This window comes from Anoplopoma fimbria, chromosome 9 (genome assembly GCF_027596085.1).
Source record: "Anoplopoma fimbria isolate UVic2021 breed Golden Eagle Sablefish chromosome 9, Afim_UVic_2022, whole genome shotgun sequence".
In the NCBI taxonomy this organism is placed as follows: domain Eukaryota; kingdom Metazoa; phylum Chordata; class Actinopteri; order Perciformes; family Anoplopomatidae; genus Anoplopoma; species Anoplopoma fimbria.
Genome location: NC_072457.1, coordinates 20,196,209 through 20,221,290, shown reverse-complemented (window position 1 = coordinate 20,221,290; position 25,082 = coordinate 20,196,209). Strand labels below are relative to the sequence as shown.

The 25,082-nt window shown below is 45.1% G+C and overlaps 1 protein-coding gene across 1 annotated transcript in view; it reads left to right on the top strand.

Moving 5' to 3' along the window:
• The window catches only part of pcdh7a (protocadherin 7a), a 37,775-nt gene extending 13,235 nt beyond the window's left edge, over nt 1–24,540 (top strand). Inside the window, exons 4-5 of the mRNA XM_054604150.1 lie at nt 21,382–21,583; nt 23,702–24,540. Coding sequence (XP_054460125.1) covers nt 21,382–21,583; nt 23,702–24,240 — 741 coding nt within the window. The 3' untranslated portion in view covers nt 24,241–24,540. The remainder of the gene's footprint in view (nt 1–21,381; nt 21,584–23,701) is intronic.
• Nucleotides 24,541–25,082: the final 542 nt, after the last annotated feature.

Genomic DNA, 25,082 nt, shown 5'->3' with positions numbered 1-25,082 from the left:
CATCTTAATACATCAGAAAAATAAGTAAAGTCTGAAATAAGCAAAACTATGATTCCAAACAGTGTAGAATTTCGGTCGGTACCAGAAAAGTATGGAGGTTTAATAGCCCTCATTGCTGATGGAGGAAGTGTAAAGGAGAGGGGCTGGAGTATTTGCTTCCAAGTGGGGAGAGGCAGGGAGAGAGTGAGTGAGAGAGAGAGTGAAAAGAGAGAGAGAGAGGTCTGGTTTGGGTGGCAGCCAGAGAGAGAGTGGACTGCTGAGATGTGGGTCATCAGGATACCCGTTGGCATCAGGACACATTAATGATCACAGCAGTCACATGGCACTGCAGTCAATATGGGCAAAGTGGCCTCGTTCTGCCCTCTAACCGCCACCACACGCACACACACACACGCACGCACGCAGGCACGCACGCACACACACACACACACACACACACGCTCCGCCGCAAAAAACACTTTCCATGTCCGCTGTCCTCCATCAACCACAACAAAGGTCATAGCGGTTGTTTTGATCTTGTTCTGCTTTTGTCGCGTTTTAATCGGATACTTTTCTTTTTATTGAGGTGTGTCACCATTAACGCCTCCTTTCTTTCTTTTAACTCGCCCTCCGCTCCTACTCAGTCGCTCTCTCTGTCCCTCTCTCTTTATCATTAAAGACCCGGGCCTCTGCTACCTCTGCGTCTTCCATGCGTCACACCGACCTCTGAGAATAAACCGACTCAGCGTTTTCACGAGTGTGACTTCTTCTTTTACTGTAGTGAGCACTTTCCCTCCCTGGATCCAGCTTGTGTGTGTGTGTGTGTGTGTGTATGTGTGTGTGTGTGTGGGGGCGGATAAGAGAGCACGGTGCCACAAAGGCTGAATCGAACCAGTCACACACACACACACACACATCCAATGTCTAATCAATGCTCCGTTAACGAGGCCAAGACTGCAGTGGAAACAGGTGGGTTGACAGCGCAGTTTTTTTTGTTGTGTGTGTGTGTGTGTGTGTGTGGGTGCACTTCACAGTTACACAACGCTTTGCGAAGGTCAGCGCATCGCGGGGGCACCACGGCGTTTGTGACGCAGCGAGGACGAGGCGCGGAGATAACTTTGTGGTCGAGTGGGAGTCATCTGGCCCGGACCTGTCCATCTAATTGGACTGTATGGACGGGCGCCGGCGGAGGGATTAGGTCTCCCGGATTATAAAATTGAAAAGCAGCTTTTCATTTTAAACGAAATCCCTCCGGGATTAAATATGATGAGCGTCTGTCGTGGATTCGCACTCTCCCCCTCTCCCTCCCCCCCCTCTCCCCGCCACGCAGTCAGACATCCACACGTCCCAGCTCCTGCGATAACATGCGGCGTGCTCGACGGCGGCATCAACCAGAAACAACCACAGAAACACAAACCATCCTCCGCCCTCCAACCCTCTGTTACACAAGCACACACTGTAATCGACCCGTGACCCCTGTCATGACGATTCCAGCGCCCTGATGTTTTTTATTAAAAGCCACCGCAAGTTCAGGTCCACCATATGCTACCGGGGGTGAGTCGGAGGGGTGGGTGAGGAGGTGAGGAGGTAGGGGTAAGCGAGAGGTGAGAGGGACGAGGTAACCAAAGCGGGGATGGCCCCCGACGAGCCAGACTGAAACCTGATCTACTGACCTGGAGACAAAGGGAGGAGGGGAGGGGACAGGGAGGAGGTGAGAGAGGGAACTCGAGCCAGAGAGGTAAAGACGATGAGAGGAGACGGAGGGCAGACATTACGGGAAAACGGAGACGGATGTGTGTTTGTGTTGGATGCTCGGCGGTGGAGGTGGAAACACGCTCTTACCCTGTAAATATTGATTTTTCCGTTTGACCAGGATCACGTGGATGCCTAACAAATGTGCAGTGTTTTTAAAAAAAGGTGCAGGTCAGCTCCTTTGGCAGTTGAATATTTATAACTCTGCCACATACCCCCAGCCACAGAATCTGTGAATGAACCGTGATTTATTTATGGTACCAAAAAAGATCTTAAAGCTCAAGGTCGAATGCCGCAGCCTCGCTCAGTGGATTGACTTTGACCTGAAAGTGTGAAACTTTGGATGAGATCGTAGGAGTTGGTGACCCCGTTAGATCCTCGTGAAAATCTATCTGATGGCACAAAAGTGCAGAAAGTGAAGCAGGAATGCTGCTACTGTTATTGAGTTCAAATGTTCTCAGTTGGAGGAACATTAGAAGGTCAAACATTACATTTTGGTCATCCTCACTGTCAAGGATTTAGGTGATCATACCAGGATTGAGGTTTAGCTTAGGGGTTAGTTTTAGGATTCCTCATGATGGAAAGTCAGCGCAACGTCCTCAAAAAAACATACTCAATCAAAGATGTGTGTGTTTCTATGTGTGTGAGCCAGGGACAAAAGGGGGGGGGGAATCAGAGGTGGGGGGAGTGTGATTGCACCAGGCAGAGGGAGAGAGAAATTGTCTGTTTCCTCACACATCAAGGTCACCCAAAAGCTGGGAAATGTGATTGGAAGTCGTCCTCCCCCCCCGTCTGTCTCGGCTGTTTACCACACACGAGATAATACCGACTGGCTGTTGGGCCGATAATGTTACCCGCGTTAACATCTCCTCCCTTCATCTTTTTTTTTCTTTTTTGTTTTCAAGCTCTCCGCTAAAAATGGCAGGAATGCGTGGATGTCATTCCGGTGCACGCGCTCAGACAAGCAGAGGCGAAGACACTTAGTCAGACGTGTGGTTTTAACGCGTGTGTGTGTGTGTGTGTGTGTGTGTGTGTGTGTGTGTGTGTGTGTGTGTGTGTGTGTGTGTGTGTGTGTGTGTGTGTGTGTGTGTGTGTGTGTGTGTGTACATAATGGCACATAATTACACACCCTCCCAGATCCTTGTGCATATACACTTTTCACCGCGAGCAGACGAGCTCCGATAAGAACATGATGACACACGAGCGAGGAGTAAAGTTTTCCGGCTCTTACATCAGTTTCTTCTTCTTCCATTCCCTCTGGATGGCATCACATGCACAGGCCCGGGCACAACATCTCCTAAAGTCACACACAGATCAGTGGAGGCTCACAGACACACACTCTCTCTTAACTCCCTGACACACGTGCGCACACACACACACACACACACACACACACACACACACACACACACACACACACTGGAACTCACACAAAGACCTACATAGCAAGCCCCTCGCTGCGATGCTTCCTTTTATTTGCGTCTTGAAGACTCGGCTCTGTATTGAACAGCTCCGCATTCAGCTCGTCTGCCTTGCAGCATTACCTTAATGGCTGTCTGCGGGTTGAGCAATTTTACCCAATATTGCTAAACAAAAGGCTCCCGTTCTCACACGAGACAGGGATTCAAGACAGCTTAGTATTCCGGCGATTGGTCATATCCGCCCACACAAAAGAATCTCCGGTGCATTAAGTGGTATTCAGCTGAGGTTGAATTAAAAAATGACTTGAATGGAGTCTGAACTGAACTGAATTGGACTCAGCTCAATTAAATAATTCCAATTGTGTGGAATTGAACTTCAACAGTCAACAAAAATTGAATTAAACTGACGTGAGGTGAAGTGATTTGTGTCACCTCGCTAGTAAGCGCCGCGGGATCGTTTTATAGTGCTGGTACATTTAAGTTTGGTGCTTTAAACGGGGTTGACTGTGGCTCAGTGGTAGAGCGGGTCGTCCTTCAGTCAGCTAGTCCATATCGATGTGACCTTGCTTAAGATACTTAACCTCAAATTGCTCCCTTGCTGTGCCTACGGTGTATGAATGTTGTATGAATGGTTAGATAGTCCTGAAGGGCACTCTCCATGGTTGCCCCTGCCATCAGTGTATGAATGGATGTGAATGAGTGTTAAAGCGCTTTGAGTGGTCATAGGACTAGAAAAGCACTATACAAGTAAGTGAGTAAGTCAATTTGCCATTAACCATTCAACTCTGTTCTTTAAGGTCATACATTCAGGTCTGTGCTGGCGGGCGGTCGGAGCATTACGTTTTTTTTTGTCTGTAAACATGTGAGTTTTGCTCATTCGTCTCTATCGCTTCAAACTAAATTGAGTGGTAGAAAATGAAGTGCTCTGTCCACCTTGAAAAGTTCTGAATGCCTTCAGTGAAGTGGGCTGTACGGCTTGAAATTGTTCACACTGTCTCACCGAACCCTCTCCAAGAACTCCTTTATGAATCTACGTAACGAGTCATAAAAATGGGGATAAGTGTGCACACTTTTGAGCAGTCTCTTCTGACAGACGTTGTGGGGTTCAAACCCCGCCTTCATTTATCATCTCCGCCCGCCCGTGGCCGTGATTGTCAAACAACAATCCAACAAGCACTTTATTGTACTGAAAGCCTACTGCTGCCTTCATCCCCTCAGTTATATACAGATTTGTACTTTAAATGTTTCAGGTGAATTTTAGGTATTTTACCCGGTTCTGTGACATCATTAGTCTGGGATCTTGTAGCTATGAACGGACATCGGTGGTATTGGAGCTCCAACCAAACAGCTAAATGTCCTCCGCTCTCTGTACCAAACCTCACCATTACTTATTTTAAGTTCGATTCATTTCCACATCAATATATTTTTATATTAGTACTTTTATGGAGATTGGTAATAAAACTTGCCGAAAGAGCAGAATTTTTTTTCAAGAAAAAGGCAGATTTTTCTAACCCTAACCCTAAAATTAAAGGCATCAACCATGTTGGTCATAACAGACAATTCAAAAAATACACAATAATGTACAACAACACAGAGGCTCTGTTGTCTGAACCAAGGCTGTAAACTTTGTTACTCCTTGCAACCTAGACAAAAAAACCACATCCATCCGCCCTTACCTTTCACAATAAAAGCCCTAGACATATACCAGTACACTGCGTAACCGTTAACCAGAGGCAAATTCACAAGGATCATTTTTCTAAAAGGAAACTCAATTAAATAGCTTACAGTAGCTTAGGCTATACATCAGTTTACCTCAGACAGACTGCCAGACGCTGCTCTGGGTCAATAGGAACCCGTTAGTTGGTCCTCTGCCTGCAAAAAATCTATTCAAACCTTTTATTGAAAGAGTGTTGCAATAGTGTTGTGAATAGTGTGTGAATAGTTTTGATGCGAAATACTTGCTTGCGAGTATTTCCCCATTCACGTGCGGTTAATTAGTCACCGCCCTCGATGTGTGAAAACCTTAAACCTGTCCGGAGTCTGTGAGCACGAAAACAGACACCTGCACATTATTCTTTTTTTGTTTTGTTTTACTCCACAAGCTGTAAAACAATGCTCGCGGCCAAGGAACTGCATGCAGTATGGAGGAGGCAGGAACGTTGGGTTCAGACTCAAAAACATTAAGCCCACGGGCACATGACACAAACATGAATATAGAAACTGCAGAAAGATCGGTACAAAACTTATGAAACTGAGAGGACAGAAAAAAGCACAGCATTATCAATGATTGAATATTCCATCGACTAGCGGCCTGCACTGTCTGTCTGCTTCTCACGTCATTGCTCTGTAAGTCATCCAATAAAAAAGTGTCTCTTTCCAACCCTCCATCCCCAATGTCTGCCTACTCCCCCCCTCCCACCCACACACACACACACACACACACACACATCCTCCTCCTCCTCCTCCTCCGTCTGTCTTCCCTCTGATTGATCTCTCTGTTCTCCCTAAGTGGTTTCATCTCTTTTCATCACTCTCCATCTGGATCCATCTTTTCACAACGTGCTTTTTTAATGGTTCCAAATTTCTTCTTTTTTAATAAGACTTAATAGTTTCTTTAAATTTAACAAATGGCTCTTATGTAACAACCCCCCTCTATTTCCTACTCCCCATTCTCCCTATGTTCTAGCTCATAGTCAGAGTCACTCTGCTTTTCATTTTTTCTCCCCCCAATTGGATAAAATTAAGCACGCTACCAAGGAATAGGCCTAAGGTGTGAATATCTACGCTGTGCAATATGGTTTATGCATTTCTGCCACTGGCGAATCGGAGCACATTTCTCGCCGGATATCAGCTTATTAGATCTTGCATGAGTGTGAAAGACTGGCCCCGGTAGCGCTGTAGTCCAAAGCCAATGTTTTTGCCCCAGGCGTAGTGTAGCCATCTGTTTTAGAATTGTTGGTGGAATATAGATAAATCAGAAGATCAAGATGGAGATAGATGGAGATAAAAAAGACATGGAAATACGAGTGGAAGAGGAGAAAAGAAATTTCTGGGCAGAACCCGTGGCTTAGAAAGAAAAAAAGAAAAATGGGGGATGGTTGGGGGAGAGGGTATGAGGGCAGGGAGATGATGGGGGGGGAGTGGTTGGGCGAGATACAAGATGAGAATGTGTTCTTAGGTATCGCCTAGGGGAAGTGATGGAGAGAATGGAGAAGGAGGAGATGGACAGAAATTGATAGAAAAGAAGTATCTGGGTCTAGGGTTAGGAGGAAGTGGGGGGGGGGGGGGGGGCTTCACTCTGAGAGTAAAGCCAGCTCAGACTCTTCGGGCTATTTTGGTGTGAGTGTGTGTGTGTGTGTGTGTGTGTGTGTGTGTGTGTGAGAGAATGAGAGCTTTTTCTACCTGCCCTATCGCAGGAGTTACATAAACCTGAGTGGGCTGGCCTCTGCCTGCAGCAGTGCCCCATATTAAACCACTTTCAATGTATGTGTGTATATATATGTGTGTGTGTGTGTGTGTGTGTGTTTTGTTCAGCCCTGTTCATGTCTGAAATAGACCAGATAAGAGACGCACCACCTATACACACTCTACACACAGAGACAGGTAGAGCCGAACTACAAGAGCTCGCCAGTCACGCGTCCCGGAGAGAAATCCCCCCCGGTGCCGTCAGACGCAGGCTTTAAAATAGTTTGACCCGCTTGACACACACGTACTCGCGCGGACTACATAATCACACCCTCACACACCGCACTGCTTTTAACTTCCCGCCCCGCGGCCATTACAGATAACTCGAACCACCGCTATCATCTACAACATGTGAGATAACGCGCTTGTTCCTTTTTTCTTTTTTCTCTTTTTTCTTTTGCACCCGTCCACGTACAGACGCAAACAAACGGAACTTTGATGAAATAAACTGCACTTTACATCAGTGGCAGGCTCCCGTTACAGCACGGTAATTGCACAGCAAGTACAGCAAAGCCGCTTCTTAATGGGTCAGCGCCGCGCAGGTACGAGTCAGACGTGCATTATTTAAGAGATTCTGTTCTCCTGTTTCACAAATACACAGATATGATGAGGATGGCGGATAACAGCACCAAAAAAAAAGGGAAAAAAGTGGGAGATGAAACCAACAAAAACAACATGTCTTACTGAACGTTCACAGACACACAAACTTAAACACAAGTACACCGCCCACACACACAAACATAAAAAAATCTAATCAAAGTCATGCAAATCTATTTGCCAATTAGAGCTCCAAACAGGTTTCCATGGGGATGAAATGGCAACCTCTAATTGGCCGGATAAAAAGAACGCTCGCATCTAAGCCGACAACCTGAGACGGCTTGGAAAAATATACACATCCGTGCACACACACACACACACACACACACACACACACACACACACAGGGGCGTGCACGGCCCAAGCGGGGGATCACTTGCAAATTTATGCACGGGTCGGGGGAGTCACACACAGTATCACCGGTAAGATGAGAGGAGCGGATCGAGTGTGTGGACACGGATATGGCGTATTGTCAGGTGCAGGCAAACACATACACACACACTCATACACACACATGTGCCCATTGACCAGTCAGTTGCTTTTAAAAGCGCGACTAAAGCTTTGGTCGCGGTGTCGTGTTAACATGAAAGCTTTCACGGCTGTTTAAAAAGAGCAGGCTTTGATTAGACGGAGATGTGTGAGACTGTTTCTTAATGCCGGCCTCCGCTGACGACGGGCCTTTTTTTTTTTTTTTTTAATCCACCAGAGCCGTCACAGGGAGCCTTCCATCAAATAAAATATGTTGAATCGACGATTTCACCTCAACATGCTCTGCGTGGGAGTTGCTTTTTTCTATTCTCCCCCCTTTTTTCCCCTCTAAAAAGGCAGAAGTCAAGTGTGCTGCCTGGCCACATCTTAAGAACGCGGCTTCAAGGGTGATCAAACGTTGAATTCAAAATTATTGACTAAACTACTAAGTGGGTATCAAAGAAGCTGGTGTTATTTTCATTGGCGCGTCGCGAGTCGCTGCTTTCAGCAAAATGGCTCTGCGTGACTTTTTACAAAGCGGTGGTACTCTCGCATGGCACCATCATTATGAATGGTTTAATAATTCATTCGCTACTCCCATATGGGGCTTTATGTAGAATATGAGTCTGAGATCTGGATTGTTAGGAAACCAATTTTACACACAGCCCGTCTTAACTTGCGTAGACATTAGCTGCTGCACAGATAAAGCTCTTCAGTACAAAATCATGCAAATTTTATATGCATTAGAGATCTTGTTGCTGTCTTATCGAAGCCCTGTGTCTTGGTGATTTTTCACGTTTAGTGGAGGGTTAATGAGTTAAAAATATATATTTTTTTAAAAGCTTTAAAAATAGTCATTGGGTTGTCTCATAAATAAATGGTCTCCAAACCTATCTATCTCAGTCAATGAAAGAAAGAAACACTCTGGAGATACATAGTTTGCTCTGCACAGCGACAATATGCAAGAGCAGTAGTTAGGAGCTGAAACGATTATACGATTGATCGGTAATTAGCCCAACAGAAACTCAATTTTCATAATCAATTAATGTTCCAAGTAGGTCTGGGCAATATATTGATAATATATCGATATCATCTTAGATTTTGTACACAGTCATGTGGTTCCTTAATTCATTTTCTGAACTTACAAGACTGTAATAGCTCTTCTATTGTTTGTCTTCACACACTTTGTGATTATATCCACATTACTGATGATTATTCATCAAAAATCTCTTTGTGTAAATATTTTGGGGAAAACCAAAAGTCAACCCCACAATATCCATATTGCCAAGCCCTTTGTTTTAGTCATTTTATTTAAGCATAATGACAAAAAATTCACAAGCTTTAGTTTCAGGAATGTGGTACTTTCATATTTTCTAAGTCAGCCGTGATAATAAACTAAATAGCTTTGAATTTTGGACCGTTGGTTGGATAAAGAACGCAATTAAACGTCATCAACTAGGTGACTGGCATTTTGAACATATTTTTCTGACATTTGAAAGGCCAAATCATTACTCACCAATCACAGTAGTTCTTAGAATGCAGACCTGAAAACAAAGCTTCCCTACTGTTGACAAATCACCACCTATAAGGCTCTGCTCTCAGCTCAGGCACACATACATTAATATACTGGTAAGAGAATATATATTACTCATTAAAACTAATTAATGCGGTATATATACCTGTGGTTCTAGTTTGCAGCAAACATGTTTTCCACTGCTTCACTTAACTCCTTTACTGCAGTAGCTGCTGAATAATTAGCATCTCTAAACATTTCTTTTTTTTTTTTTTTTTTTTAAATGCCAGGAGTCGCATAATCATCCGGCCGACTCCTCAGCCGAGGCTCGGCTCTCTGAAACCGTGCCGGATAGGACTTCACTCGAGTCGCTCCTTAACCTCAATGCTGAACCATTATTTTTCACAAGGCGCCTACAAAGATGGAGCCAGAGTACGTATATGTGCTTGATGTGCGGTGCGAGGTTATCGATGGGAAACGGGTCGGATTCTCCCTCGCTCTCTCATTAACTCTCCCCTTCTTTCTCCCGTCCGCTCAATGGCCCCGACTAGGCACTCGCTCCCTGGTGTATCTGACAGCACACACACACACACACACACACACACAGACACACACACACACACACACACACACACAGACACACACTGGCATGCAAGGGATCTGTTTGCATACCAAAAGCATACTTCATAGCTCAAAGAAAATGAAAGGCGTATTAATTATACAGTCTCACGCACGCGCACACACACACACACACCGAGAAAAAAAGAGAGAGAGAGAGAGAGAGAGTTAGGGGAGCAGTTGTTTTATGTTTTTCCTCTGCGTCAAAGAAAACAGAGTGTGAGAATGATGGAGTCTCTGCGTCAGGGAGAGAGGGAGCGAGGAATCGGTGCAGGGGGGAGAGAAAGAGCGCACTGTCTTCCCTCTTTAAATGTGTGTGTGTGCGCGTGCGTAGCGTCTACCCGGCATAACGCCCCCTCTGTGTCCCCGAGTCACTCTCTGTCACTCACACACACTGAGGCTATTGTCGAGACGTTGGGCGAGGCGCCCCGAGACATTTACTGTGGCACTGTGTCTGTCACGGGAGGGGGTGATGGGGCTGATTTGGGGGGGAGACCAATTCTCACACACGGATGTGCTGCGGTACCGTTTGAGGTCGTGTAGGTGGGTGCGGCGATGCGGTACTCTCTCCTAGAGTGCGGGGCGTGCGTGCGAGTGCGTGCGTGCGTGCGAGGGCCCGAGCCGTGTTTGTTTGTGTCTGACAGCACATTAGCCAGAGCTATCTTTAACCTTGCAAAATGAGTGACACTGATTCTAAACTGACAGGATGGATTTCAGTTTGCCGCGGCGTCCTGGCGCGTCAGCCCCGCGCTGTCAGCTCAGCCCGTCTCCTGTTTTACAAAAAAGACAGGGGCGCCACAAAGAAGACCACGTATATGTGAAAAAGAAAGAGAGAGTGAGAGGGAGAGAGAGTGAGAGAGAGGACCGAGACTACATGAAAATGTGAGCGAGCAAAGCCGGGGTCAGATCATGATAAATAAAATTGTTTGGAAAGAAAGAGTTTTTCTTAATTCTGTTTGGTGATAAAAATGAAGATCCAGAAAGAGGAGAGAGTGTACAGGATGCAGAGAAGGAGAGAATATGGGGGAGGAAACGGAGGTGGAGGTGGAGAGGGGGGAGATAGAGACCTCGCGCTTGTATCCGGATGTCTCCGAGGTCCTTTATTGACTCTGTCTATTGTTCACAGCAGCACTCCTAATCACTCTCAACAGGGAGGTTGTGCTTCCGTGTGTGTGTGTGTGTGTGTGTGTGTGTGTGTGTGTGCGTGCTTGTCTGCCAGCCGTGTGTGTGTGTTGCAAGACTACGTATCTTTAGCCTCATCCTCACTTTTACTCTTTTTCATACACTGGCCCCCACAGTGAAGCCATTGTTCACTCTCCTCTGGTCAACCTTAATGGACAATAGCAGTGGGTGGGAAAAGCCTGTTCCTAACACGCATACTATTAGTCTAATGGTCCACACACACACACACACACACACACACACACACACACACACACACACACACAGAATGGGCAGTGAAATGCCATCTAAATACAGGCATACATATGTATGGTCTCTCTTGCTCACGCACGCACACAGAAGGCCGGTTTGTACGCCACCATCCTGTTTGCATCTTTCTCAACAATGGCTGCTGTCATGGCTATTAAGAGAGATGACTGTTTTAGGGACTAGCAGTGAAAAGCGATGAACATCACGATCCCTCACACACACACTCACATACACATACACACACTCACACGCACAAACATACCAACAAAGGAGCTAATCTGAATCATGGGCATTTGTCCGGTAAGCCACGCTTTACGTTCTCGCTCTATGAGCTTTTTGTTTTCAGTTTTTTGTCTCTTCTCTCTCTCTCTCCCCCCCCCAATGGACAGCCACGGCCACACAAAAGGATAAACGTTTCAAAGGCCCGATGCAGTGAATAGAGTCAGTGATTTTCAATGTGTATCTGCAGGGTGGAGAGAGCCCAGATGGAGACGGGGAGAAGGGAGAAAGCTCAATGCCAGAGTGGACAGCTTGATGGTAACAAAAGCTGTGGTGGATGGCGATGCAGTGGATCCCCGCATGCGGTGTCTCTATCTGTGTCCTTCCACACACACACACACACACACACACAACGGTACCTTGAAAAAAACCCCACTCACAGTGGCTAGTGAGAGGAACGATGATGAGCAGTGGCAGCAGGGTTTGGCCTTTTAATTGTTTTCCGTTAGAGAGAGTGATTTATGGGCGACGGGCTCCGACACACGCGCCACAAAAAAGTGTTTGCTGGGACGGGCGTGCCGGCAGGCAGCGTGGACGGACGGCAGTTCCGCTGGCGGCCACGGGGGCCCGGCGGCAGACTGCAGCAGTGTGGTGAGGAGAGAGAGAGAGAGAGAAGGGGGGGCGCATAGTGCCGATCAGATGACCTCGCTGCTGCAGTTAATGTTCTCTGGCGCTCAGACACAAGGCTACGGCTAACTCCCTCACACCGCGGGCTGCTGTACTACAAGCTATTGTGGCGGCAGGAGTGCTGTTGTTTGAGGTGTATGGAGAAGGTGGGGGGGGGGGGGGGTAAAAATGGAGGGAGTGGAGGAAGAGAAGGTGGGTAAAAGAAAGGGGCGCACGACACAGAAGCAGCTATATGTTACTGAAGCAGTGCTCCGTTTCCGAAATCCTCCCTTTCTTTCTTTTCTTTTCTTTGTCTCCCTCTTTTCTCTTTGTCCCACTCCTCTCAACCCACCCCTCCCACCCCCCGCATCATTTTGCCTACTGCCGCACTTGCCCCCCTCTCCCTTCGCCCCGGTGCCCCCCCTCTCTCTCTCTCTCTCTCTCCCTCCCTTCTTCCCTCTCCCTGTCTCTCCCTTGCTCCCTCTCTTCTCTTCCTCTCTCTGCAGTGCAGCACAGTGATTATCATTCCTCTCACAGAGTCAGGCCTGATAGTCAGATACTGCTGAGCACCCATCTACATCACCTGCTTCTAGGGGGAGCAGTAGAGAGAGAGAGAGAGTGAGAGAGAGTGAGACAGAGGGAAGATAGAAGAGAAGGGTGGTGGTGGTGGTGGTAGTGGTGGTGGTGGTAGTGGGGGTGTGGACTGCAGAATAAGAGGGATGAAAGGGGAAAGAGGAGAGGAAAGCAGAGTAAGGGGGAAATTAAAGAAGGAAGAGTGAAGCAGAGAAACATGGGAGGGAGGGAGGGAGGGAGGGAGGGGGAAAAGATATAGGGGTGAAGCATGGAGGAGGGAGGGATTGCTCTTACTGCAGAGGTGGTCCCACTGCACACACACACACACACACACACACACACACACTCTCGCCTGCATAGTTATAAACGTGCCAGCGAGTGTGTTCGTGCACACCTGGAGTGTGAGCACAAACAAGCAGGTGTGCCTAATGTGTGTGGATTCACGGTATGTGTGTGTGTGTGTGTGTGTGTGTGTGTGTGTGTGTGTGTGTGTGTGTGTGTGTGTGTGTGTGTGTGTGTGTGTGTGTGTGTGTGTGTGTGTGTGTGTGTGTTGTGGTAACAAGGCGCCTCGGCTCATCAACATCTGCGAGTCAGACAGCCCCGAGAAAAGCCGCCCGTGTTGCTTCATCCCCTCTAGCCGAGTCTCAACCTGCTCCAAACCATTTCTCTGCATTCTGCAAATACCACGGCCCTCCTCCCCCCTCTCTCCCCCTCTCTCCCCCCCCAAAAAAGTGGGATTCTTTGTCTCTTCATATCTACTTCAGGCCGTCTGCGGTCAGAGTTCTACAAGTCGGGTCCCCTTTCTCCCTTGCCGCACACGCCGATTAGCAGTCCTGTCGTAGTGTTTCACCCATTTATCGGTGGTTTTATTCATCGTGTTGCTCCCTCCCTCTCTTTCTTTCTCTCTCTCTCCCACTCTCACCTGTCTGATTGACCCAACAGGCGCACCTCATAAACGGGATGTCTCGCTCTTTATCTGCATGGCCCGGGGGAGACAGCGCCGCGTGGCATTCCGGCGCCGCATCGCCCCCAAACATCGGGAATACAGATTTAGACGAGTTCTATATTTAAATAACCGGTGTAAATATATCATCCTCCAAATGAATTGTTAACACATCTGTCCTGTTCGCACGGCCCCCGCGAGATGCTTCCTGTCAGGATATTTCACTGTCTCCCCCTCCCTCAACACACACACACACACACACACACACACTGTGTTGCCTTTGATGCATAACTTAACAGTCGACATCAAAAGGTTTCACAAGATTTCTCCCGGCAAACGCTTCAGAGATTTTCGAGCACATGTGACCAGAGAGCGGAGACTTTTGACCAGCCGACTCAATCGCTTTGTCAAAGTTTTTTGTTTTAATAGTTCGCCTCATTGGCACAGAAGAAGAGGGAGAGGAGAAAACCAAAGTGCTGGGGTGAGATTTTTATTATATAAAAAAAAAAAGATATTCATGTGATTTTTCACCACCAAAGTTCATACTTTCAGGTGATTGTGAAGAAAAAAAAAAAGGAAATTTGTTAAAATGATAATAGAACACATCCGGAGTGTATATGAAAATCTAAATGGTAACAGAAAACAATAATAAAGAGGTGGCAAGGAAGAACACGTTGAAACATGTCACCAGCAGAGCCAGGTTGCATATTTACTTTGAATTCACACATTAAACAGCAGTGTGTATCGATACATGCGGTTAGTGTCGCCAGAAAAAAAAACATCTTTACAGTTTGATCTGCAGCGTTCCTGCTTTAAAAAGCTTTCAAATAAAAAAGCTTTGAATAGAAAAAAAGAGTCAATTCATAACTCAATTCATAACATCTCAAAAATATATGAATTATAATAAACTTGCAGTCACTGAGTTCACTCACTTATACCGACACCCTGCTTTGCTCTCAGAGTTTGAACACACACACACACACACAGTCTCACACACACACACACACACACACACACGTTTGCTGGCTGCATTAGCGCACCACTCTAAACGGAGGCAAAACAAGAGAGCGGAGGCAAAGGTCATTTCCACTGATCAGCATTCCAGATATGATGTCTGAGGCCTATACCCATGTGGTGTCAACAGTCGCATATTAGTTTTCATTATGTGTCGTGGAAGCAGAGTGCAATATCACCTTACGTATTCTGTTCTAGCTGCCATGTGCAGAAGACTGACATTTTATCAGCTCAATTATTTTTAAGTAGTAAATAAGCGATCGCATTACGAGAGACCGGATGAGGTGGCATACTTTGATGACATGAAATAGACTATTGATCTTGTATTGAATGTCAGCTATGTGCCTGTCCAGTACAGACAGCTATATTACACATATTGAGCATTTATTCACGTATTTAATTGTGTTTTTGTAGAGTAATTATTTCATTGAACCTCCCCTAATTATTCAATTGGTCATCCTGCCCACTGGAGCTGCTAAGCCACTTAAAGAATTCCATAAATCTGGCCCTTTAATTGAGACTTTCGGTTTCCTACGAGGGTCACGCACAATCCTGTTTCTGGCATGAAAATAATCACATTCAGGAATATGGATACTTGGCATTAAATACCACGCGTCCGCAGGCTGAAATCACCAGTGACGGCCGGCTGGCGGGAATATTAGCACGCTGAGCTACACCCCTCCGTCAACGTTAGGAAAACTCAGCCGTCTGGAGGGAGTGATTACAAATTGGATGCCAGGTGTCCACTTGATTGACATTTGGATCATGAAACTGTCCGACTTCTGCCTCGTTTCAACACGAGAAAAAAACAAAAAAACAGCAAAACCTCTTTTCTACCTCCAGTCCCGGCCACAGTAACTCACGCTAACATGCAGCAACTTGGAGGCAAGCGGAAAAAAACAAAATCTATCACGACGGCCAACAGAACGGCTTTCGTAACTGATGAACATTAGTGAAATATGAGAAGATATCATCCCTCATTAAAACGTATGAATTCCCTCTGTCACAGTCTGATACATTTTTAATAAAGAAAAGCAAGCAGGCAAGAAAAAAAAACCACATACACGTAATTAGAATCAATCTTAGAGCTGTTTACTCCAAATGTAATTATTGAACAGCCCCCAACAACTCATTTCTCTACATCCACTCAAATATCAAATTTCAATTGAGGAGCAAAAAGCTATCATACACTGTCGGTGGATATCGATCCTGAATAAAAAATGTTGGGTTCAGCCTTAAATAAGTCATTTTGGTGCAGAAAGTGAATTATGAGTTCAGTGTGCTGGATGTTGACTGTAGAGCAAAGACTGTAGCTCTGGATTCTACATGACATCCTCGCTCTGCAACGTTACATGCAAAAATAATTGTTACACGCTAAAGAGGAACTAATGTATATGTAACAAACTTATACATAAAAAAAAAAAATGTCTCTACTCCATACATAGATGATGTGAAAAACAAATTGGGCCAAAAGGGAAACGGGGTTTAGTCCTACAACCATATTTGTAGTTTTGGTTTATGCATAAGCCGCATCCTGTCAATTCATTATGCAGACCAGAGCGTAGCAGGGCATAGAAGAACACAAACACACAAACACACACACACACACACACACACACACACACACGTCCCAACACGCTTGCACACACTCACAAACGAGTCCGACGTGCAGATGTCGCACATACGCTCGTGAAAAACGCACACGTGTTGAATACGCGGACACATGTAACGGGAAGAGAGGGAGACTGTTAATTAACCAGAGCTCGTTAATTCTCTTTGAACCGACAGCGAGGAGGTTTACACACTAATTACCTTGATGACTGAGCCAACCTGCGCACGCATATATGCACCACCTCACACTGCAACCACACACACACACACATGTACTCTCACAGGCTGACATAACACATCTTGCAGGCTTTGAAAGTCTCGCACCACCATAAAACACTAGGTGTGAAGTCTCACTCATAAGCATATGCACACACACACACACACACACACACACACACACACACACACACACACACACACATGTGTTTGCTGCAAACACACTCTGCCCCTGAAATGAAAGCTATATTAGGAGCTTTCTTTTTTTTTTTCACGGTTCCTTCAGAGCTGCAACATTCAGATAGTAAAGTTTGTTCTGAGTTCAGACCCATCATGCATCGGTTTGATTCATACCTTCCTGCCAGAAATAACTTCACAGGGACCCCATACTGTATGAGGAACGCTGATGCACATGTACAGTACAGCTGCGTTACGTGCGCGCACACATAAAGGCACTCAACACGCCCACTCAGACACGCTCCCCGCTCCGTGCAAATGAGTGAAGCTCCCATGTCAGTATTGAACTGTAATGGCCCGTGTCAGATTAAGAGGAAGGTTTTTTATGTCCTCCCGTCAAACTCAATTAATATTCCATCGGGCATGAATTCATAGGCAACGCTGGACCTCAGCCAATTCATCTGCATCCGTCTGTGTTCGAACGTGTGTGTGTGTGCTCACATGTGTGAATGTGTGTCAACGTTCAGATATTTAACTATCAGGTTTTATTCCGATAGCTCTCGATAAATAACAGAAAGCATGCACACACACACACACACACAAACATGCTTTGTGATTCAGGTTGGAAAAACATCAAGAGATGCTTTTTTTTTTTTTAAAGAAGAAATGAGCTGGTAAAGCAGACAGGAAATAAAAAGAGATCAGTTTAAGGTATGAGCAAAGAGGACAGAAGCTTTAAAAAGAGCTTATTGATAGGAAATGTTAAGATGGGGGGAGTAGTAGAGGTATAAGGAAAGACGGGAATAAATGTTCAGAAATGAAGAAAGAAGTAAGGACAACAATGGTGAGTGGCCAGAGGGAAGAGAAGAGACGTTTTGTCAATGAGCAGAAGACTATGAGATGGACGGAGGAAGAGAGAAAGGGAGGGGGAGAAAAAGGGGGTTAGGGAGTTATGGGTCAATAAAGCCTGCTGTGGGGAAGAGGAGAGGGACTCATAACGAGGTCAAGGACACATCATCGATCGCCACATCATAAAGCTGACGGGCAAGAGAAGGGAGGGTTGGGGCAGGGGGGAGGAAGTGAGAGGGAGGGACAGAGTAAAGAGGGAGAGTTACAGCCGTGAAAAGCAGAGTTGACTTCAGGATCGGCCGAAGGAAGGATGGGAAGGGAGAAAAAAGAAAATAGAATTATCAGGATGAAGGAATGAAAGGGGGCAGCTCTGGACAGAAAGAGGGTTAGAGGGAAATTGAATTAGATGAAATCATGGCTGAACAGATGAATTCTGCAATAGAACAACACACACACACACATATAACAACCAGCAGCAGGCCTCCAACAGGAGTCACTCGCCCCTTTTGTCTGTCAATCAGGTTCGCTCCTGTGGCGCATTTCTGCACAAATATAGTTAGGCATCCATTGTTAAATCAAATAAATACTCAGCGTTGTTTGAAAAATCCAGACAACATTTCAATCTGTTTGATACTAATACTAAGCCTTGGCTGTGCTTTGTACTAAGTGGAAAATGAGCTAACGTTAGCATGCTAACACGCTAACCTTGACAGTGAACATGGTAAACAATATACATGCTAAACACAGTGGCCTAAGAAGTACTCTGATTTTTTATTTCAGTAAAAAAATCAATACCACAGTTTAAAAATACTACCACTAATATTAGCAGTATAAGTATTAGCCACAAAATATACTTAAAGTAACCTAAGTAAAAGGACTATGTGTTATATTGAATTATATTATATTATTGATTATAATATTGATGCATAATGTGTTCATCATTTACAGTAATGTAATAATTTATCAGTTGATATATATTTTGTGTTAATAATTTAAATGAATTAGTAAAAATAACTAGTAACAGCAGTACTTGAGTTATTGTTCTGAATTACATTCCAGCCCTGGCTTAGCATCGCTAAATGCCTCGCCTGGAATTCAGAAGTTGGAGTAGAGATTGGCATCACATCCGAGTTGATTGTGTTCCTGTACAACAAGTAGGAAAACTGAAGGGAGTTTGCTTCTGCCAAGTTTAACCATTGTTAGCTATTGTTAGCAGTACAAGTTGGTAAGAAAACATGGCATACAAACACCGTAGCAACATGTCCACAGATAGAAGTTGGGCTGTAATAACTGCATTAATGAGACACAAATAATCCGTAAGTGCTAATACGTACGACAACCTTTTTACTGTTGATGCGCAGAGGATTTTGGGGTTGGGGTTGGTGAGTTTGTCGGACTTTCCCTGTCAGAAATCGGACACTATGAGGGGTTTCAAATTTAGGGCTTGGGGGGCTCAGAAATTCAGAATTCCAGGTTCAAATGGAACATCAGCATTGATCTTGTGTAACAACACCTATGACTGAACGTATTTTCAGAATACACATCAACCCAAAAAGTTTCTCAAAGATTGATGCATGGCTCTGTGACTCCACCATCTGGGGCTAATCCAAACTCTACAGTAATCTCATTTTCTTCCTGTTTCATATTGTTCCTCGGAACAGAAGGGCCGGAGAGGAATCATCTTTTTATTTCATTTTAAAGCATCGTTATCATGGAATAGTTATTCTGTCATCATAAAAAAAATAAAACATTCCGCCTGGTGATGTCACTAGTGGAAAAAAACAAAGCTTATTACAATGAGATCTTACAATGAACTTCTTTCTCATCGCAAGAAAACAAATGATGATCCTCACCCGTTCCCTCTCTAGCCCTCCCTTCTTGTTCGCCCACATTCTCTCTCTCCGTGCCATGGACCCTCGGTCTAAATGAGTGGAAAAGGAGGTTGGACTGCTTCATCTGAACTAATGCTCTAAAAATACATTGCTCTCTCTCCGCGGAGAGTTAAGATGAAGCCACTGAGATTCCAAGAACTGCTGCTTCTCCATTAGAAGCTAATAGCCCCTCCTCAGTCTTGCTTCGTGCTCACAATCTCTGCCGTGTCAGTCGTTTTTTTCTCAACCCCCTTTTTCACCAAAGCGAAATGGTGGAAGAAACGTGTGCTCCCTTGCTTAATTAATTCTGCTGTTCATTAGGTGAAACTTTCCATTTTACTTTGTGTGTTTGGAAGGGAAAAAAAGAATCGGTTCAGTTTGGGCTTTTTATGCCAGCCGTCCATCCGTTTCCCTCCAGATTATCCCGAGGCGACGTTCCCAGCTGAAGTTCTTTTTTTCTCCGCCCTAATCAACGTCTTCCCTCTGTTCTCCTCTCTTCGCTATACGCCGCATGTTTCAAAGCACATCTAAATTGAAAGGGGTTGTAATTTTGCGAGCAGATAAATGAGCATGAGAGGAGATAGGAGGGGTTGTTGTATAGAAATGAGCTTCCTGGTGCAGAGTGATCCCTCCAGGCCAGACAGAGTCATTTTACTCCTTCTGATATTCTCTCAGCATGGACCTATTACGCTCTTTTTTTTTCTTTCTCCTCCAATGTGAAAACAGGTCTGCTAACTAGACCGGGGTGATTTGTGTGTTGAAATCGCAGCAGGTTCGATGCTCAGTTTGAGAGAATGATGTGATTCGTTACTGAGTCGCCTCCACTTCCACCGGAGGAGTGGGTGATTTGTGTCCGTGGTGGTAGATTGCCTGTTGGTTTGTGTTCACAGTGATGGGTGCTGCCTGCTCTTCAAATCGTCTGGGTTACACCAAAGCTTTCACGAATAGAAATAAAAAAAATTAATAAATGTTACTATTCAGATCCCAATTAAGTTCAACATTGAGGGTGCTAAAGGGTTAACAAAAAAATGATTAACTGAAAACAGTCTAAAAATCAACACAGAACAAAGGATCATTGTGATGATGTTCTATATTTTGTTAACAAATCCAATGAAAAAATCTCTCAGTAGATTCCAACTTTCTTATCCAGTCTGTGGCACCCAGCCACAAAGCCCATTTGTTCCTTCTGAAGATGGAAATCTATAAAAAAAAAGGTCATAAAAACAATAATATAGTCATTGCATTTGAAACAAAGTTGAAATCATAAACCTAAAACAGATGGTCAATTCATTTTTTAGCACAATTAACTCCAACAGGAGTAACTATTTTCCGCTGCGGATGAATACACATTGGTTCACCTTGTGAATATTTATGAACACTAGCGCCCTGTACACACAGCAGGACGGTGCAGCTGGGATCAACTTCAAATAAACCACAGAGCCCGATGTCATTCGCTATAAAAGAACACGTCGCCTTTTGCAAAGGTGCGTTTGATTAAAAACAACGGAGCTACTTCAGGGTTCAGATTCACAGACAGGACGTGTTATTGAGATCAATGCATTGGAGGTGTGTTTTTGCTTTTCAACGGGATTTGTAGACAATCATAAAAATATCGAATCCAACATCCTTCACTTCATAGTGTTATTTGAGAGTGGGCTCTATATCACCCAGATGCTACTACTGGGCTCCAGTCCAGATGAACAATAAGTGTCTCCAGACCGGCCAGAGGTTTGTAAACATCCGCTATGTCCAGCTGCAATAATCTAAACCAACGGAAAACTTTGAAAGACCGACCCGATTGGTCGAAGGCTATTACCCTGCATTGTCACAGACTAAGCTCATAATCAAGGCGAACACGATTCAGATAATCTCAATATGTCTTTGGCGGACCCCCCTTACCCCCCACCACCCCCGCCTAATCCCCAGATTTAGAATCCCGGATTAGGAATCCACGATGATTAATCCCATATCCTGTGTGTTCTTCTCCCCCCCCCGCAGGGAACCCTTCGCCGGGTGACCTTCTCCGTAGTCAGCCAGCCCCAGGACGGCGGCTGCTACGACAGCGGCCTGGAGGACTCGGAGACGCCGAGCAGCAAGAGCTCGTCGGGGCCTCGGCTCGGAGCGCTGCCGCTGCCGGAGGAGGGCTACGAGAGGACCACACCGGAGGGCAGCGTGGGGGAGGAGGAGCATGTGGAGAACGGTCAGAACAAACGCACGCACACAAAAGAGTCGCACAGCAAACAGACAGAGGTTCATTCATCAAAGTCACTCCGAAAATTGGAGTCACGAGGCTACCAGATACTTTCATACGTTGTATTGTGTGAGAACGCACACAGACACAGTTTGAAACCTTGACACGCTGCCAAGGTCTCAGGAGCCTCTCCTCTCCTCACGTGAAGGGAATTAGTTTTATAGAATAAAGCAATTGTCCTGCTGCACATGTGCACACAAATGTTTTTGTGAGAAAGTGTGTTTGTGAAAAAAGCTTTTTTTTCCCCCGATAAGATGAATTTGCTCGTCGGTGGCCTTGCCTTCAGTCGGCAGCCCAAATGTTCCCTTTTCAATAACAGAATTGTGTTTTTACCTTTTTTCTCTACGGGGTCTTTGTCAAGGATGGAGATGAGCACAAAACAAGTTTTTTGGGGGGTTTTTTATTCCGTTTTTTTCCTCCTCTTTTCTCTGTGAACGCTCACGCCAGAGCTGGAACAAGTGAAGGAACACGCCAAGGTCACCGTGACCTTGTGCGACTGCGGGGTTAAATGCTGCTTTCTCACCGACGTGCGGCGTCTTGAGAATATTGTGGAGTTTTAATAACTTTCCTTCACGGTCAGACGGAGAGAGGGATTGAACAGAGAATTCATTGTGTTGGTTATAATTATACTGTATAATGATGTGCTTGTTTGGTTTCACACGGATTTACTGATGCCGCCGCTGCTGAGCGAAGGCAACAAACCTGGAATTAGTTTCCACAACACAACAGAAATATTTTATTTCTGGTGTTTGATTCTAACAAAGCAGAATTTAGAAAAACAAACAGTTTTGTTGTCCGTTGCTCGTTCGTTGCGATGGAATACATTACTCTACTTTTAACTATCTGTAACATGACGCCTGCTAAGCCACATACACCTCATCTATCATCATCATTACAAGTCCTGCAACATGATGTCAGTATTGATTCATAAATGACTGGTTTACATAGATAATAAGCATAACCTTTGACACACACAGGACATCAGCATCTAACCTTTTGAAAACCAAACCTCATGGGACGTGACAGGGCCGATATGTAACTTGATCTTTCCCTTTGCATGGAAGGAAATTCAGATTTGTCACTAAGATTGCTTATAATCTTCTATTTGGATTGTTTTGACCTTTGACCTTTTTATGTAATGCTGAGCACAGCTGGAATCGGAACATACTATTTAAGTCAGCAATTTCCATTTTGCTTTAACAGCATTTTCTTGACTCCTTTTTCATTTTTTCTTCCTCCTGTTCTCTTTCCGTCTGCTTTTTTAAATTTATTTAAAAGGGAAGACACCCCAGGTCAAGAGGATGAGTTTTATAAATAATAGATATCACCATGTAACTTCCCCAGTTGATTGCTTAAATTAAGGCAATTCTTTTTTGTATTACAAGTTTTCTCAAATTGTAAATTTAGATATGGTTTCAAAGTTTCAAATATGGGTTGATTTCCATACTTTTCACAGAACAGTAATCTGAACATTGGAAGATAAAGCCAGGTTTAGAACGATTGTTTCATTTTGTTGACATATTGGAGTCAAAGGTTTTGACAGAATATTGGATATCTCTTTGTATCACTCTATAAATCTGGAAATACTGTCAACAGCCATAAAAAAAAAATCAATTTTTCCATGTCTTTAGGAATAAAGTGTTCTATAAATCAGGCAGAATGATATATAAACAAACCCCTGGACAGAAACTGTGACAGTTTGGTGTACGTTAGTTAGAGGAGATTTCTGGCTCAGAGTCTGAGGAAAAAAACTAAAGATATGTTTTGTAAAATGGCGTACATTTTGAAGACACTACGGGTGAATAGTGTGAAAAACATGAACTAATGATAGTTTTCTGAAACGTCATGTTTAAATAGGCAAATTAAGAGAAATCTAAAGACACAAACAAGACAAAGTAGTAAAAGGAACACCTAAATGTGTATTTTGGATGTTTTCTTTCCATTAACCTGGAAGAAGAAGGTGTTTTTGTCGGGAGTGTCCTAGTGGCCTGGTGGTTTATACCGTTTGCTACCTTTGCTTCGTGTCATCCCTTCAATCCCTCTTTTTTGTGTCTTTCCTGTGTCCAGATGCCAGACAGCTGCCAGATGTCGCTCTGACAGGGAAGTGCACCAGGGAGTGTGACGAGTTCGGCCACTCAGACACCTGTTGGATGCCCGTCCGCCCTTCGCCTCGCCAGCGCCAGCGCCACGGCAGCGACCCCCCGCGGCTCTCCACCTTCGCCCCCGGGGACGACAACAACAACCTCCGCGGAAACGACCACGAAAGCGACAGCGAGAGCGCCGGCAGCGCGGGGAGCTCGGAGCCTGGGATGGGCGTGGGCGGAGAAGGTCAGAGGCTACCCTTGGCCAACGGCGATCCCCTCGGCACCCTGGGGGGCGGAGACCGCAACAGGAACATGGGCGACCACAACCGCAACCTCCTGAACCGCAAGATGACCTCGGCGTCCTACGACACGTTCAGCAGCGCGGGCTTCGGGAGGCGCCAGCAAGAGGAGGAAGGAGGAGAGGGCCAGAACCCGACCGAGGTCATACCGCTGACGCGCACGGGAGGCGACTACAAGACCACGTCCTGCCTCACGCTGTCCCGCCGAGAGGTCTACCTGTGACCGCCTTGCGATTGAAACAATCACTCCCTTTTCTGAAAATAAAATAAAAAAAGACAGGGAGGGTTTAGACTTTACTGTCATGAGTTTGGACGGCCTTTTTAACCCGCGAAGATGTGAAAATGTCGGAAAAAATATGTTTTTCCAAAAGGCTGTGTATCAAATTGGATTTTGGATTCTGACTACTATTTATAGGCACCTAAACTAAGGAAGCGTTGAATCAACTCTTCGGAGAGCTCTGACCAGGAGTACCTTCTAAAAAATATGTTTTAACTACTACTGAAAGTTGCCCAGAGGCGATGATCTTATTACATCCTTGTGGGGGAGGACGACTTCATCTCTTCTTCTTTTTACCTGAATCCAGTGCATGCCTGACCCTCTAACACAGAGGGGGTCCGTGTGAAGAAGAAAGAGACTGAGTGAATCCTGATGCTATAAATTCCTCAGTGCATGTGGAAAAACCTTCACCGAGGCTCCAGCAGGCAAGATTTGAACTCAACTGGCGAAAACCATCTTGCTGAAAAAAAACACAGAGGTCTTATCCAGTCCAAAATAGATAAAGGAGAAGTAACGGGTCTTTGTTTTTTGTTACATGGATCTAATTCCAACCAACTGAACGTTCTAATGCCTAAACACAACGCTGGGGATATTAACCAATCAAACTGCTGATCCCTGCGAGTACTGAGAATATTGTCACTGTACAGTTACACGGTAGAGGAAAAAAAAAGTGCTGATCTCTAAAATCAGGTATCTTTAAGAAAACATTCGAAACAAACTGCAACGACGTGAAAATACTTTTTTTCTTTTCTTTTTTGCAGTAATCAAATGTAACCACTGGAAAACAC